The following is a 16,137-nucleotide window of genomic DNA, read 5'->3' on the forward strand; positions in this document are numbered from 1 at the left end:
TCTAGGTGATCTAATTAAAGAGAAAAAAAAATACTATTTACCTCTGCACATAGAATCAAATATCAGAGACAGCAATTTAACACTCACTGATACAAAAACTTAACTACTGCATTTTTTAATAGTCTATACTCTATTTCTAACCTGACTACACCAGACAGAACAAGCACATTAATAACCACAGAAATAACTCAAAATTGCATGCTTCTACTTTTAAACTGTTCTGAATCAGATTCACAACAGCACCCAGATATTCTGAAGTGATGCTTTCTCCACAAGTAACCAGCATGTTATTGGCTCTCTCTCAGACACTGGCACTAGAATAGGTTATTGCCAGTACTTAGCTACTTATGAGCCTATCATGCACAGGCTTCTATCATGAAAACAGATAAGCTTCAGGTCTTAGATTTCCTGAGAGGCCACAAGGCATTTAGTGCTACTAGTTAACATGTCATGTTGCTTTACACTCCAATGTAGGCCTATTAATACACAGTCTTTTCACAAAATGCCACAGGTATATTCTATTTTAACACATATTTTACATTCCTTAAGTCTTCAGCAGTCAGAAATACATACTTTCCAGGCCAGTTAAATAATAACTCATACAAGGTATCATCCAACTCATAATAAAAGTTGTTGGTTTGGATCTGTACCTTGTTTTATTTTTTTAAACATATGCAGAGAGCATGGCCCATAAAGCATTCATTAAGCTCAAGATGCAGTATCGCAGAAATTCAGAGTGTTTCTGTTCTCCACTACCACAATAATTCCAAAAGTCTGTCTTTAAGTGCTAACCAGAACTTCTAATATTTATTCTACAAACTATAGCTACCCTTCTGCAATCAAGCACCGTCAAGGGACAGATGCAATTTATGAAGCAGATAATACTGTTTTAAAAACAGTCCATGCAATTTTATTGTACTCCAGACTTGTGTTATTTTTATAAGAAACCAGCAGACAACTGTGCTCAACACTCCAAAGAAGAGCAGATGAGAAAATGCTGACCTTGTTTAATCACCTTTTAATTTGTCATGACTGGTCTGTAATAGTCACTTAGCCAACACAGGGGAAAACACAACACTAAACATCTCAAACATACACAATTTTTTCTACTCCACATGTACAGTGGTGATACAAAACATCAAATGAAATCTCTGTGGACCAACAGAGAAACCAACATCAACAAAATATTCATGCAAGCAAAATTGAAACTAAACACAGTCAAAACAAAATTACTTTCCAATTATTATATAAAACAAACCCTTTGTTTTTGCAAGAGAAAACTAAAAACCATGGTCAAAAAATTCTATAACTGAGTGAGAAAAATAAGGTACACAACTTGTAAGTAGCCATATAAAATAAAATTATATAAAAATAAAATTATGGCTAGAAGCAAACCATACTACCAAGATACAGTAGTAAGCGTTAGTGCCAAATACTTCAGAGTTCGTTTTTTGGGCTTTTTTCCGAAGTTAAAAGTATTTTAGTTTGGGTTTCCATGACATTTTCAAGTTCCATACTCACCTGGAGTGTAAATTAGTGTTATGACCTTCAACAAAAAATAAAATATCAACCAAACCAAGCCAGGAAGCACTAGAGAAATAGCCAAGGGAAAAATGACAGTGCAAGTCTGGCAACACAGCCACCTTGTTCTCCAACATAATCAAAAGAAACACAGTATTTGAAGTTAGAGAGGGCTGTCCAAAGGTTGACTGCCAAAACAACTTCAACAGTTCTTAAGAGCCTGTGTATGGCCTGAAGTGATAAACTACCCTCTGCAGAGCTCAGGCAGCTTTCATACCTGAAATTGCCAGGGACTTAATGTTCCTATAGCCAAAAGTAAAAATCTTAATATGTGCCACAGAGAGAAACACAGAATTTTGCTCCTGACCAAGATGTGCTAAAAAGTCCCAAAGGATTTCCTAAACCAAAGTAGATGAAAATTAAAAATATGAAAAAAAACCCCTTAACAGATAGATGACTCCTGAGCAGAAAGAACAAAAAATCCATAGTAAGTCTGAAAACAAAGAAATTAAGACATTCATTCTAGAAAAAAAAATGTGTGAGAAAAAGCTTTTAGGAACAATGTCAACACTCATGACCTGGTTGTAACTTCTTTTTTAGCATTTATCTTGTTCTCATTTATGAAACCTAAGGGGCCAGTGAGCTCTGTAAAGGAACAGGTTTTGCAGAACATGCTGTTCCTTTAAAGGGGCAGAGGCCACCCCATAGTTACAGACAGTATTTTTCACACTACATTTAGATGCTCAGAAGTCCGGAAAAGAAGATAATGGGGATGTTTTGCCGTCAAAGAAAAATAAAGCCATAATTAAGAAAACCATGAGCGCAGCAGACACTGATTTTTAAGCGCAATAACAACCCCGCACGTACTCATTTCCTGCAAGAAGTGGGAAGCAGCTCTCCCCCGCTCCAGTTAAGCGACAACCTTGCATTACACCGCGCTCTCCCTGCTGTGGAGAACAACACCTTGCCTCCCTCACCTCCGCACCGCTCCTACACCCCGCGCGGGCTCTAACGAACAATTCACCGGAGCCGCGGAGCCCCCCGGGAGGACAGGGATGCGCTGCCCGTCCCCTCACACACACCGCACGCAGCCGGGCCCGCCACCGGCCGGCTCCGGTGGGCCCGCCTCCGCCCGGCCGGACGCGGAGCCTCTCCCGCCGCCCTCCCCCAGCACCTGCCGGCGCACGGCGGACGCGGAGCCCGCCGCTCCGAGGCCTCGCGGGGCGGTGGCGGCGGCCGGGGCCGCCTGGGGCGCGCTGGGATCCGCCGGCAGCGGGCGGGGGGGTGGGGGGGGTGTGAGGGGGGGCGGGGGGGGCGCGCCGCTTCCGGTGCGGCTCCGGCCCCGCCCCCAGCGCGCGTCACAGGGCCCGCGTCCGGTCACGTGCGGGAAAGCCCGCCGGGAGGGGAAACACCCCTGGAGCTCGGCGACCGTGCAGCCGGGCCGGGGGAAGAGACTCAGGCGTCTATTATTTCATGGGTCTGCACCTAGAGTTATTTGTACTTATTTATCATATTTGCTATACTTACTTATTATGCTTACTACTTATATTAGAGTCATATTCATTTTTATTTTACAGTTCTGTATAGCTGTATATGTATAAACATATAAAAATTATATATATTATATAAAATTATGTAATATATAATATATATTATATAATATATAATATGCTATATATAATATGTTATATACCGTATATTATATACTTTATATGTATTATATATTATATTATATTATATTATATTATATTATATTATATTATATTATATTATATTATACTGTATTATATTATATTATATTACATTATACTATACTATATTATATTATATTATATTATATTATATTATATTATATTATATTATACAATATTACATTATACTATATTATCTTTTTTCTATAATACAATATATATTATATGTTATATATATATAATATGTAAAAATTATATGATTATATAGTTATATATTATAAGTATTTATTTATATATATATAAATATATTTATGTTATAAATATATAGGCATATTTTTATATATTCTATGTTATAGGTATATATATATGTATGTATATATATATGCACATTTATATGTACAGGTATAGGTATATATATATTTATACACAGATATAGGTGTGTGTGTGTGTATATATATATATATCTAGTAGATACATAAAGGAGTCCAAAGCCTTGGGGCATACACACACACATATATATGTGTGTATATACATAAATATATATATATATGTGTATATATATGTATATACATAAATATTTATATATGTATATATATATATGTATATATATGTTGGAGATCCTTTTTTCAGATTCCCATAAAGTGCCTTCACTCCGATTTGACTTAATAATAGCAACAGTGTAAGTCTCATATCTATTACGAGCCTTGCCGTAGTGCTGTTTGTATATAGTGTTTTATATAACTCGCATATATTATAGGAGACTTATACTATCACTGATGTTTATGTATCTATATAACTCTCAACTATTATATGTTAAAAAGATAAATTACTTGTCGGTAGAATTCCCTTGTTAAAGTTGAGGGCTTGACATGCCTCGGTGGTCGTGGAGGAGGTTAGCAAAGCTTGGCGAGAAGGGCATGCTACTGATAGTGGGACACAAAGAATGCAGACTTTATGGGCCACAAATGTATCTGGCAGAATTCCCAAGATAAGGAAGAAACTAACAAAGAGTGCTCAACAGCTCGGCCGAAATCCGACTGGGTAAAAGGTAATTCCGGCAAAGGGAGAGCTGCGATCGCTGGCTCACAGCCACCGAACCCAGAAAGTCACTTGCTCAAGAAAAATGAAAGACTGAGAGTGCCGGCTAATTAGCATGAGAAGCGAGGGAATCATTGACCAATAGAAGACTAATTAATGAAAGAACTATGTAATTTGTAGCCAATAAACATAAATGTTTTTGTTTGGTAAAGTATGTAAATGGTAAATTTTGATGGTTGTTATGCTGGCTTTGTGGATTTTCCACCCACTTTCTGCACATAACTGTAAATAATTCAAATATCTTAATTCTCTGTGTGGATTGGCCTCTTGCACATGGGGTGAAAGAAGCTGTTTAGGGACAACATATACAGCTAATGAACGAAGTAAAGAGGAATGTGTCAGAACTTATGTAAAGCATTCTTTTTAAATTGTAAAATCTTAAAAAGAAAAATAATGGAAAATCATACCTGGTATCATTTATTTAAAATTACCCTAATGTAACAACAAAAAAAAATCTCTACTATGAAATGCAATAGACTCATTCAACAAATCTATGAAAACAAAATAGCTCATTAAAATCCTATTATTTTACAGCAATTGGAAAAGAAACATTATATTTTTATCAGATGGTTTACATTCCATCCCTTTCAGAACTATATTGTGAGAGGACATGCTTTGGTTAAACAAAGAGGAACTATAATTTTGGGTACAAATGCCTTCAAAGTAAATAGTAACATGAGAAAATCAAAGGGTAAAAATATTGATTAGCTCAACCAATTTGGTTAGCAAGGATATGTTTCTGTGAGGCAGAACTTACAAGGTGCTTTAGGAAGAGGGAGATGATCCATGCGATTTAGAATAAAGTAATTTCATTCATTTCATTCACTGGGAAAAAAACAACAACAACAACAACAAAAAAAACCCCAAAAAACAACAAAAAAACCACCAAAACAAAATACTAGCTGAATATTCACCCTTGAAACTATATTCATTTACAAGATTACTTGAGTTCAGTTGATTTTGTGACATCATTGGTTGAAGTGAGAAATGAATGAGAAAATGAAAATAGAACTAGTCTATAGCTGTGTGCCTACTGGGCACAGAACTATAAAGTTGGGGCTTTGGGCAGCCCTGGCCCCCAGCCCGTGCTTCCCCTTGGATGCAGCTTCCTTGAAGAGAAAAAGCACAAGGGAACAAATTTTATATACTGCCAGGAGACACTTTTAAGGAAGCCATATGATATAATGTTACTACTTACTTGTACACTTAAATGATTTTTAAATACTGAAAATATGAATTTATGCCTTTTGAAGTGCTACATATATGTAGCTCTAAGGCGTCCTACATAGTCGTGTATCTGCAATTCCTTCCACGTGGATGGACTTTTATTGTGTTATATTGTTCCCTGTGCCTTGCAATTCTGCAAAATGCATCAAGTACTTCAAATTACTTTGTAATTTTATGTTGTAACAACTACATGGTTATTTACACGTGTAACCGTCTGTAATTCCCTGTTCTGCTTTTAAACTTGTAACCGGGTGGCAAACTCCAAAGGGCAGGCAGCTGTTGTACTTCGGAATTACAAAGCAACTTTTGCTGCTGCCTATCAAGCAGAGTTAACCAGTGGGTGCCGCAGCTATGGGCCGGACGGAGATCGTGTTTAATTCCGTAGCAAAGTTCCGACATGCAGCCGCACAAAGAGTTCATATACTCTTGTACGCTGACAGGGCGACAATAAAATAGATATTCTCCCGGTTCAGCTATCAGCTGTGGGGGTGACCTCACCTTATCAGCGACACCTAGCCCCCTCAAGGGCAGAGAAGCCTTGCAGAGAAACCCAGACAAAACAGAGAGCTGTGCTATCACCAGCTGTGTGAAGTTTAACAAGGGTGAGTGCTGAACTCTGCACCTGGGATGGGCCAGCCCTGGATGTATGGAGAGACTGGGGAACAAGAGGCTGAAGAGCAGTGCCATGGAAAGGGACACGGGTGTCGACGGCAAATTGAGCATGAGCCAGCAGTGCCAACCCTGTCCTGGGGACATCAGGAACAGCATCACCAGAGGGGCCAGGGAGGGGATTGTCCTGCTCTGCTCTGAGCTGGGACAGCCTCACCTCCAGTGCTGGGGGCAGCTCTGGGTGCCACAATATAAAAAAGACATTAAGCTATTGGAGAGTGTCCAAAAGAGGAACACAAAGATGGTGAAGGGCCTTGAGGGGAAGGCGTGTGAGGAGTGGCTGAGGTCCCTTGGTCCGTTCAGCCTGGAGGAGACTGCGGAGAGAACTTATCGCAGTCTGCAGGTTCCTCATGACCGGCAGGCACCGATCTCTTCTCTGTGGTGACCAGTGACAGGACCCAAGGGAATGGCCTGAAGTCGTATCAGGGGAGGTTGAAGTTGGATATCAGAAAAAAAGATTCTTCATCAAAGGTGGTCAGGCACTGGAACAGGCTGCCCAGGAAAGTGGTCACAGCACCAAGCCTGGCAGAGTTCAAGAAGCATTTGGAAAACGCTCTCAGACATGGGGTGTCATATTTGGGGCTGTCCTGTGTATGGCCAGGAGCTGGACTTCGATGATCCTTGCGGGCTCTTTCTAACTCAGGATATTTTGCGGCATTCTGCGCGCTTCCCCTGACCCGGCTGCCCCGCGGAGCGAGCGCTGCCGCCCCGGCAGGGCGCACTCCCGGCTCCCGTTGATCTCGGTCCCGCTGTCCCGGCTCCCGCTGATCCCTCCCCGCTCCATCCCGTGACGCCACCGCGGCGCGCGGCTGCTCCGGGAGCGCGTTTCTCCGTGCGCGCGGGTTTGTGGGAGTCCGGGGAGGAAGAAGATGGCGGCGCGGGGAAGGGCCCCGGCGGGCGGCGGCGGTGGCGAGGAGGAGCGGGAGTCCGGGCGCTCGGAGTCGGAGCTGCTGCTGCTGCACCCGGAGCTGCTCTCGGAGGAATTCCTGCGGCTCACCCTGGAGCAGGTGCGTCCGGGAAGCCGGGCCGGGCGGAGCGGCGGCCCCTGAGGCGGGGCGAGGGGAATCACGGCGCTCAGGGAAGAGCAGGCTCCGAGTCGGTGCTCTGGACACCACGAACGTGCAGAGAGGAGGCTCTGGCGTGGGAGACGTCTCCGTGTTTGCAAAAGGGCTGTGTTTGAACACCGAGGCTGCTAAAGAGCAATTCGCCCAAATCGGACAGTGTCTGCACACAGTAAAACTGGCTGTGGAAGGATGTTACACTGTTAAAGTTGCTAAATCCATACTCAGCGTATCCTGCTCTGGGTGACCCTGCCTTGGCAGGTCCATCATCTCCGGAGGTCCCTTCCAACCCTAATAATTCTGTGAGTTAAAGGAATGTAGTGTATGTAATCAGTCAAGCTAATGCTTTAATGCGTAATATTGATACTTGGTAATTGAAAAATAATTGAGTCTGAAAGACAGTTTAGGACCATACAAAGCTTTAGTTGATGTTTGAAATACTAGTTACTGCCTTGGCTGAAAATTTCAGGTGCATGAAACAATAGTAATCAAAGTTTCAGGGTTTTGTATAAGCTCAAAACATTTTCATATGCTTTTGTCCATGTAGGCTGTATGGACAGGTTTCAGGCCAACGTCAGAAGTCATGAAGTTCTGCCAGAACTGGTAGTGGCAGAGGCTTGACCTGCTCTCGGCGACTCCGATTTGTAGGGTGTTAGTGGAGTTTTTTTCTCATCCCATAAATTTAGCATGAGGTACCAACAAATGTTCACAAGCCAATACCCACTTAGAAAGAAAACTGGTGTTCTAACTGATGGTTCCTAGAATCACAGAATAGTTAGGGTTGCAAAGGACTTCTGGAGATCATCTTGTCCAACCCCCCTGCCAAGGGAGGGTCAGCAACAGGAGGTGACACAGGAACACAGGTAGTTTTCGAATGTCTTCAGAGAGGAAGAGTCCACGACCTCCCTGGGCAGCCTGTTCCAGTGCTCTGCCATCCTTTCTGTAGGGAAGTTCTTCCTCATGTTAGGTTAAAACTTACCTTCATTATTCTTTGGGAACTGGGGAAGAAAGCACAGCTCTACATCTGTAAGTGGGATTTGCATTACATTATAGTTGTCTGTTTTCTAGAGATGTGAAAAAGAGCTCTGGCATTATAGTTGGATTCAGGGAAGTGTTTTTAAGAGTGCATGCAAATATCATCAACAGTATGTCCATCATAACTTTTACCTTTTTTGGCTACTATTTTCCTTGGGAAAACTTGCAGTATTTGGAGTAGACAGGGGCTGCCGTGTTTACCTGTGTGGGCAAAGGTGAATAACTGCCCAGTGCTGGTCACAGCTGGTTCCATATGTCTTTCACATTGTCAAAGAAAGCAGCCCATCACACACCAGAATCTGAAGCAGAGTTGTTCATGGCACCTGTGCTCAAATGCACTGGAAAGAGCAGCAGATACTTGGGGTCAGGAGACTCCAAAGGACACACAGGAAGAGGCACATGAGGAAACGTGAAGAAATGCACTTGCAGGTGGTGGAAGAAGAAACTACTATATACTGACCAAAACATCCCGTGTTTCCCGTTGCCTCACCAAAGGGGCAGGCTGAGTGTAATCCACACAGAAAATGAAGGAAGTTAGCAGTAGGAAGATAGGAGACCGGGCTGTTGTTGGCACTGAGCAGTTTGTGGCCTCTCCAAACTGATCACCCCAGCCACCCCTTTACTTCTGGAACTCTGGCCCAATACAATACTGTACAGTGGATCTTGAAATAAGAAATTATGCCACTCAGATGGTTGAACGTTGAATTTGTCATAAAATTAACAACTCTTTTTCTGTTCCCCACAGAAAAATATATTAGTCGAAAATGATGTAAAGATGGACAAAGATGGGCTCACTGATCTCTATATTCAGCATGCCATTCCCCTGCCTCAGCGTGACTTGCCAAAAAGTAGATGGGGGAAAATGATGGAAAAGAAGAGACAGCAAAATGACTTGAAAAGTGGGAATAAAAGGTAATTTAGCTGTATTGGGCCAGATTTGGACAATTTAGGACAATGCATTTAGTTTAATCTTAGCTTGATTAATGAAGCTTGAACAGCTTTTGGATATTGTTTACAGAGAATGCTGTACTGGCTTTCCCGTGTCAGAAATGTTAGATTCTACTACTGCAAAAATAGAAAAAAAAATAAAGGGAAGTTTTTTTTTTCTTTTTTCATCTAAATGTTATTAATGCTATCTAGTTTATAGCTTCTTTTCACAGAATTGTCTTATACATCCAATTTAAGTACTGAAAGGCTGTGGTAAGGTCTTCCTGGAGCCTTCTCCAGAGTGAGCAGTCTCCACTTTCTCAAGCCTATCCTTATGATCATTTTTATGACCCTCCTCTGGAGCTGCTCCATGTCCTTCCTCCAGAGGCTCCAGATCCAGATGCAGCACTCCAGGTGGGGTCTCACCAGAGCAGAGTATAGGTACAGAATCACTTCCCTTGACCTGCTCGCCATGCTGCTTTGGACATGTTTGGCTTTCTGGGCTGGAAGCACATGTTGCTGGCTTGTGTCCAACCTCTCACCATCAGTATCCCCAAATCCTTCTCAGCAGGGCTACTCTCAATCCCTTCACCCCCAGTCTGTATTGATCCAGGGAATTGGTATTGTTCCTTAATCCCCTGCCGTGTGTTGATAATGAGTTATTGGTAGACTTCAAGGCACTTTATAATGAGGAAAGGGAATATTTTTCATTTCACTGTATAATTGCTAATTAATAATCATGTTTGCAGTGTTTAAGGAAAGGACTGAAAGCATATTTAACTATGCTTGCTCCTGGACAGGGGTGGCCTGCTTTATCTAGAGTGAGGGGTGCATACTGCAGCCATTTTGTGTGTCTGTTTCAAAACTACTACTTGCTTTCTGAAAGAAATATTCTGCCTCATTTTAAAAATTTTTCTGTTTGTATTTGCTCAGAAAGCAAAATCTTCTTCAGAAGTTTGTTTTACTGAATCTCTTCATTCAACCTTCCCCCTGCCCAAGACTTTGACGTGTGACTTTTGCATGAGTGGTGTTCTGATATGTTCAGCAGTAAATCCTAATGAAAGGTGGATGAAAATTCCTGTAGTTTTTCAGTATTTCAGCTTGTTGATGTCTTGAGTCTCTTTTAGCTTTACTGAAGTTTCTAACTGTGAAGAGCTAAACAAACTCTGTCAGGTGATTTGGGGTTTTTTTAGGTGTTTCTGTAGTTTTTTAAAATTGTAGCAGTGGCTAAACCACCGAGCTGTCTTTTGTCAGGTTTATTTTCCATGTCCATAAGAGGTTATAGTACCTCAGGTTGTTTACATTTGCAGACTTGAGGATGGAAGTGTGAGGATAGTGTTTGGGTAGGAAACTGTTAGTGTGTTGAAATAGGTGCAAAAGAGCTTTTTATCAGAATTGAAAACTGATGTTTTTAAATAGGAATATTATATCTCTTAATGTGATGGTTTGTGTTTTTTTTTTTAAATCTGCCCTTTCCAAACACTTTGTAATTCTTGAGCAATGCATTTTTAAAACTCTGAATTCATATAGCATGAGTTACATTAACTTTTTACTTTTGTTTTCTCAGTCAAGATGTTTCTGATAATATTGTTTTGGTCTTAGCTTGACAGTATTCCTTTTCATGAATCAGTGGTTATTAAACTGGCCCGCTCTGACTACACATAGGCTTAAAGGCACAAACTATTAAAAAATTAATAGGGTTCCTATTAAAAGAAAATTTATTTTAGAAAGGTGTGGGTTTTTTGCTTAATGTTTTTGTTCCTTGGCTAACAGTCTTTTGGATTTACCTTAACATTATGATTTTGTAGAAGAGTGGAAACAGGGAACTTTAGAAGTATCAGCATATGAGAAGCTGTTCCTGCAGCTAAGGCAACACACCGTTTCTTAAATACTCATCTTTTGAAACACTTAACACTTATTGTCTCTGTAGTTACTCTAGAATAGGTACAGTGGTAGAAGCATAGTGCCTTTGGTTGTACAGCTATAGTTGTCTGCTTAGACAGTTCCTCACACAACTTCTCTTGCTGAGGAACAGTGGTCCTCACAGAACCCCCTGCACCTTTATATTTTGGAAATGACTTTTATTGCTTTTTATTTTTATTTAAGTATGTGTAAGTGTATATATTTAATTTTTTTTAAGTTTGGAGCATCTCAGAGTTTAATATTAATATTTTGGGATATATATTTAGGTAGGATAAAATTAATTTTTGCTACTCATGTCATGGATATGCTGTTTTTTGATGATCTAACCTGTGTTTCTGAGAATTTTATGGTTTATATTTTCAGTGTTATAACAGTGGAAGGTTTAAGGAAACGGCCATTAATTGTATTTGATGGCAATTCCACAAGTACAAGCATAAAGGTGAAGAAGACAGAGAACGGAGCTGCCGATCGCCTGAAGCCTCCTCCAGCTGGAAGCACCACCAACACAGTTAGAAGATTAGCAGTTCCTTCAAATGCCTCAACATACATTTCAGACTCCAGTTTGTCAGAGGACGCTAAGATGGGAATAAGGAATAATGATGCTCAGCAGAACAATATTTCAAAGACTGACAGCAGTGTGTTGACTGGTCTGAAGGTTTACCCTTTGTCTCCAATATCAGGCACTACTGTTGTGAAGTTAAAGAGGTCTATTCCAAAAGAGGAATCTGATTTGCCGGTATGTCTGTGCAGTATCTTGTTTTGCAGCTTTTTGCTTGTTTGTTTGCTTGTTTAATTGAGATTTACAGGAGCCAAAGTTAGAGCCTTGCAGGAGTTTTCAGGTTGATTTTATTTTGGAGTAATAGTAGAGTATTTAGAAGCAGACAGAAGTGTAGCTAGTTTGGGAAATATGAGAATGAAAGAAATTTGTACTTGTCAATGGGCATCTTCTTGGAGGTAGTGGTGCCGAGTGTAGCTGCCAGATGGGGACGAAGAACAGTGGTTAGTTTTGACAATGGTGTTTTGACAGGGCTTGTCAGTGAGCAAGGAACAATGGGCCATCTCTTAAAAACATTCCACAATATAGAGATAGGTCTTAACACTTGTGTTGTATTTCTTCTTTATACAAATCAAGGACTTTTCACATTTCCATTGCAATATGGGAGTATCTGGAATAAATCTGGGCTTCAAAGGAAGAAATACCTGTTCTCAGTTGACCTGCAGGGGGAGCTTTAGATATACAATGTGCGGTTACGTTGATTAGAATTTTCCCAAGACATGACACTGAACTTTGTTTTCTCAATATTGCCTCATGAGAAGCAATAAAATAATAATATTAATTTAAATATTAATATTGATTAATAAAAATCTTAATGTATTTTAAAAAATCCTTTAATGAAAGAATGCAGGTAATATTCTGCTGCGTGGATTGGTACATTCCATAAGACTTCTGTTAAACTTGAGTACCAAAACACATGGCTGTTTTGAAAGACAGCTTTAGCAGCTTTTAGAAGAAGCATGGCTGAGGCTCTGAGTAGAATTGATGCTTGAGAGGTGTGTTTCCTACTACCTGTATTACTAACTTCTTTCAGTATTTAGAACTCTTCCAAGTATTGGTCAGATCTGAACCTACAGAGATTTTGAAACTTGTCTGGTACGCACCTCACAGATTCCTTGTGTTTAATTTAAATGTTCTGTAGACATAATGATGACATTTTTAAGTGCTACTGTGTGACTGACACTCAGAAGCTATGACCTCTGACATTTGACTTTCTATGTTAGCCTCAGTTTAGGTTGTTCCAGTTAATACCTGTAAGTTCAGTCATGCCTTGGTTGATGCTGGTCAGACATGTGAATTTAGACAAGCGTGTTCTATGGATGTTATTCTACCATGTGAAATTAAAGAATGTGCTATTGAATAGTAAGTGATGCTGTCAGGAAGAATCAGTGTACTTGGCAGATGGCTGTAAAGCCTGATCTATTTTTAGTGTAATGGCAGTAAAGACAATTGTGTCTCCAATCAAGTGACTGTTCCTTGACTTTGAAGAAAAGTTTAATGAATAGCACAGAACTATCCATATTAGCTTTGGGTCTTGTAAATAGACTAACACTGAAAGTCTTTTAAAGAGAAGAGAGTTCTCTAGATTGTGCTCCTTGAACCAGTGTGTTGCAGGATTTTCTTGAAAAGTCATATTCTTGTCTTTACTCTGCTTATGTGAACTATTAAAGCTCTAATTTCTCAGAATTTTTAAAGTTATTGTTTTAGATGGTGAAAGGGAAATATTTCACCACTTCATCTGCCATGCTTTGATTTGGGCTTTCTTGGTCTTTACATCTAGAAAGATGAGTTCATATGAGGCTTTGGCAATTATTTCTCTTCTTTTTATCAAGGTCATTACAAAGGAAGACCAAATTTTCTTTTTCTTTTTTAAACATTTTTACTGTTTGACAAAAGTAAATTTATTTCCTACTTGTGTATTTGGGGATTTTTCCTTATACAATTCCATTTCAACAAGTATTTTAAGAAGACAGCCTGAAATAACTTCATAAGTACGTTCTGAAACTCCAATATATACCCGTTTCTAAGCTGCATAACTCAAAGAAATTTTTGATTATTTAATTGTAGGTTGCTGAAAACCATAACACATGTATGATTTGCAGGTAGTTAAATTCATTTGCTCTATTTCTATCTTCACTTGAGAAGTTTTGTGATATTTAGCTTTATCCACAAGATGGCAATAGAAAGCTGTTAGAGTAACCTGTAGCTGAATACTGTAATAGTACAGATTGAAATATGTCAGATTAATAACTGACTCCTGTTTGCACAGTATCTCTAAGAATAATTATTTATTTTCTTATATTCCAGAATGACCTAAAGCCTTCGGAAGCAAAGAAGAAAATCCAGCATGTTACATGGCCATGAAGTAGCTAATGGTGCTTGAAACATAAATATTACTTCCATATTTTCAAATAGATAGGTCATATTTAAACAGTTTAAATAAAATTATTTTAAAATTTACAGACTTACAGAGATTCAGATTGCTGTGAAGTTTTAACAAGTTTAACAGCTCCCTGTTGTAAAGCTGGAGTCACTGTCACCAGTCACCTTAAAACTATCCACTCTTGAACACCAAGTAATTAATTACTTCTTTAAAAGGTGGTGATATTACACAATACTAACCCCCCCCTCTTAGTTTTCAAGATTATTATAGTTCATCTCCTCCGTGTCACTGTGATTCACACATTGTTTCACTGAGATTCAGTTTTATTCCACGTCTGGTTAAATAGTTAAAATAGCTATGGAAATTTAGTAATGCCTAGAACCTTCATGGGTTTAAAAAGGCAATTAATTTCAGTGAGAAAACTGACCATTCTGCTGATAAGACAGTCTACAGAAATTTTTTTTTGTTTTGTTGCACAGGAGTGTAGAATTTGCAGTGCAAGTTAGGTTGGTAATAAGAGATGAACTACTTTAACAGCATTACTTCAAATTGAAGTTTCTCTTGATACATGAAAGAAGGAATGCACAGATGGAAATAAGTGATCAGGCTGTTTGATATGAAACTTCGAGAGGAAGTAGTGAATGGATTAGTGCCATGTTCTCTTAAATACACAGGCATATTTTATACATGCATAAGTGTAAAAATGTGCCAGTGTAGCAAATTTGATTGTTTTCCTGGTAACAGTCATGCTTATAAAATATGGGGAAAACCAGTGGAATACAGACCAGTGCTTTCTCAGCTTACAGATGTTTGGCGAGGGACATAGATAGGAAGACAGAAGTACCTTGAGAGCATTAACACATGTACCCTCTAGAAAAAAAAAACCACAAACCTATTTTCCCTTCCTTTGATCATTTAAGATGGATTTTGGTTTTATGTGAAATCTGGTGTTTCATCTGCATTATTGGTAGTGCCTCACATGGCAAAAATCCAATTAAGTTGCTGGAAATATTTTTATTAAAACTCATTGGGTCAGCATGAAGCCAGTTTAGATCTGTTTTAGGTATGGATGGCAAATAATAATAACAATGCTCCCAGACTTGGTAAAACAAAAGAAGAGTCAACTTCTGAATCCACTTAGCTAACCCAGTAAAAGAAGCCTGGTAGCGATCTGAAAGCTTGTTTACATTTTAATCACTGGTTTATATTGAAACCAAAAAACTGTAGCTTAGTTCTTTACAGAAGTTCTCCATTCACTGTTGTGATGTAAAAGGCACTTCTCGAATGCTGTAAAATGGTAAGAATGTGTGTTTTGAAATGGTGTGACCTTTCCCTTTTACTAAACACTTGTGCAGTTTTTGTACTTGAGTACAGCAAACTTTAACGTAATGTACATTTTGTATGTAAAGACTTGTCTTTTAAGTAGCCTTATCCTATTTAAATAAATTAAATTAAAAACAAAACAGTGCTGCCTGGTTTTTGTGATGTAACTAAGCTTGTTCATTTATACAGTTATATTTCAGTGGACTTGAAGTGATCCGCACTTAAAGTGTGAAAGAGTCAGTAGCTGCTTTGCAGCAGTTAGTATCATGTGAAGTGCTGGTTTTTGCACTTGTGTAACAGTCTCATGGGAATTCTGTTTTGTGGCTGGCTTCTTGTCAGTGGTCTGGAGTCTGGGATGTATTTTGTGCTGCTCCAGTGGCTAGGAGCATGTGTGTGTTGGTATGTGTTAAGGATGGATATGCAGAACTGCGCTGGAATAATAGCATGATGCTGCTCTTGCATGGTAGCAGTCCTGTTTCCAGCGTGGGATGCTTTCCAGCCTTGTCATGTTTCCTTTCCCCAAAGCTGGGGCCATTTTGCCATCTGTTGTAGCACTTGGGAGGCAAGGTGCAAGCTGTGCAGCTCCTACTGCCTTCTTTGAATCATCATGTTTGGGAAAGACTTCCAAGGTCATCAAGTCCAACCTTCAACTGAATTCCATGTGCACACTAAGTTGTATCACAAAATGCTGTGTCTGCATGTTTTTTTAACACTTCTGGGGAT

The 16,137-nt window shown here is 39.7% G+C and overlaps 1 protein-coding gene across 3 annotated transcripts; it reads left to right on the forward strand.

Annotated features, from left to right (window-relative positions):
• Positions 1-7,075: 7,075 nt before the first annotated feature.
• On the forward strand, positions 7,076-15,513 carry C2H2orf49 (chromosome 2 C2orf49 homolog). 3 transcript variants are annotated; one of them, XM_062515052.1, is made up of 4 exons: positions 7,076-7,213; positions 9,048-9,214; positions 11,516-11,888; positions 14,016-15,513. In XM_062515052.1, the coding sequence occupies exons 1-4, from the start codon at positions 7,076-7,078 to the stop codon at positions 14,070-14,072; spliced, it is 735 nt and encodes a 244-aa protein (XP_062371036.1). In that variant the 3' UTR covers positions 14,073-15,513. The 3 variants fall into 3 exon arrangements, with proteins under 3 accessions (XP_062371036.1, XP_062371037.1, XP_062371038.1); XM_062515053.1 differs by lacking the exon at positions 7,076-7,213 and adding an exon at positions 7,356-7,569; XM_062515054.1 differs by lacking the exon at positions 7,076-7,213 and having other exon boundaries at positions 11,516-11,639; positions 11,760-11,888.
• The last annotated feature ends 624 nt before the right edge of the window (positions 15,514-16,137 follow it).

The sequence above is a fragment of the Cinclus cinclus genome, chromosome 2 (assembly GCF_963662255.1).
Source record: "Cinclus cinclus chromosome 2, bCinCin1.1, whole genome shotgun sequence".
Lineage (NCBI taxonomy): Eukaryota > Metazoa > Chordata > Aves > Passeriformes > Cinclidae > Cinclus > Cinclus cinclus.

Excerpts from the sequence above, each read along its gene's own strand:
- C2H2orf49 (XM_062515052.1), top strand. The coding sequence starts at position 7,076 with ATGGCGGCGCGGGGAAGGGCCCCGGCGGGCGGCGGCGGTGGCGAGGAG. Across the intron at positions 7,214-9,047 it reads TGCGGCTCACCCTGGAGCAG|AAAAATATATTAGTCGAAAA; the intron begins GTGCGTCCGGGA and ends TGTTCCCCACAG. Across the intron at positions 11,889-14,015 it reads AAGAGGAATCTGATTTGCCG|AATGACCTAAAGCCTTCGGA; the intron begins GTATGTCTGTGC and ends CTTATATTCCAG.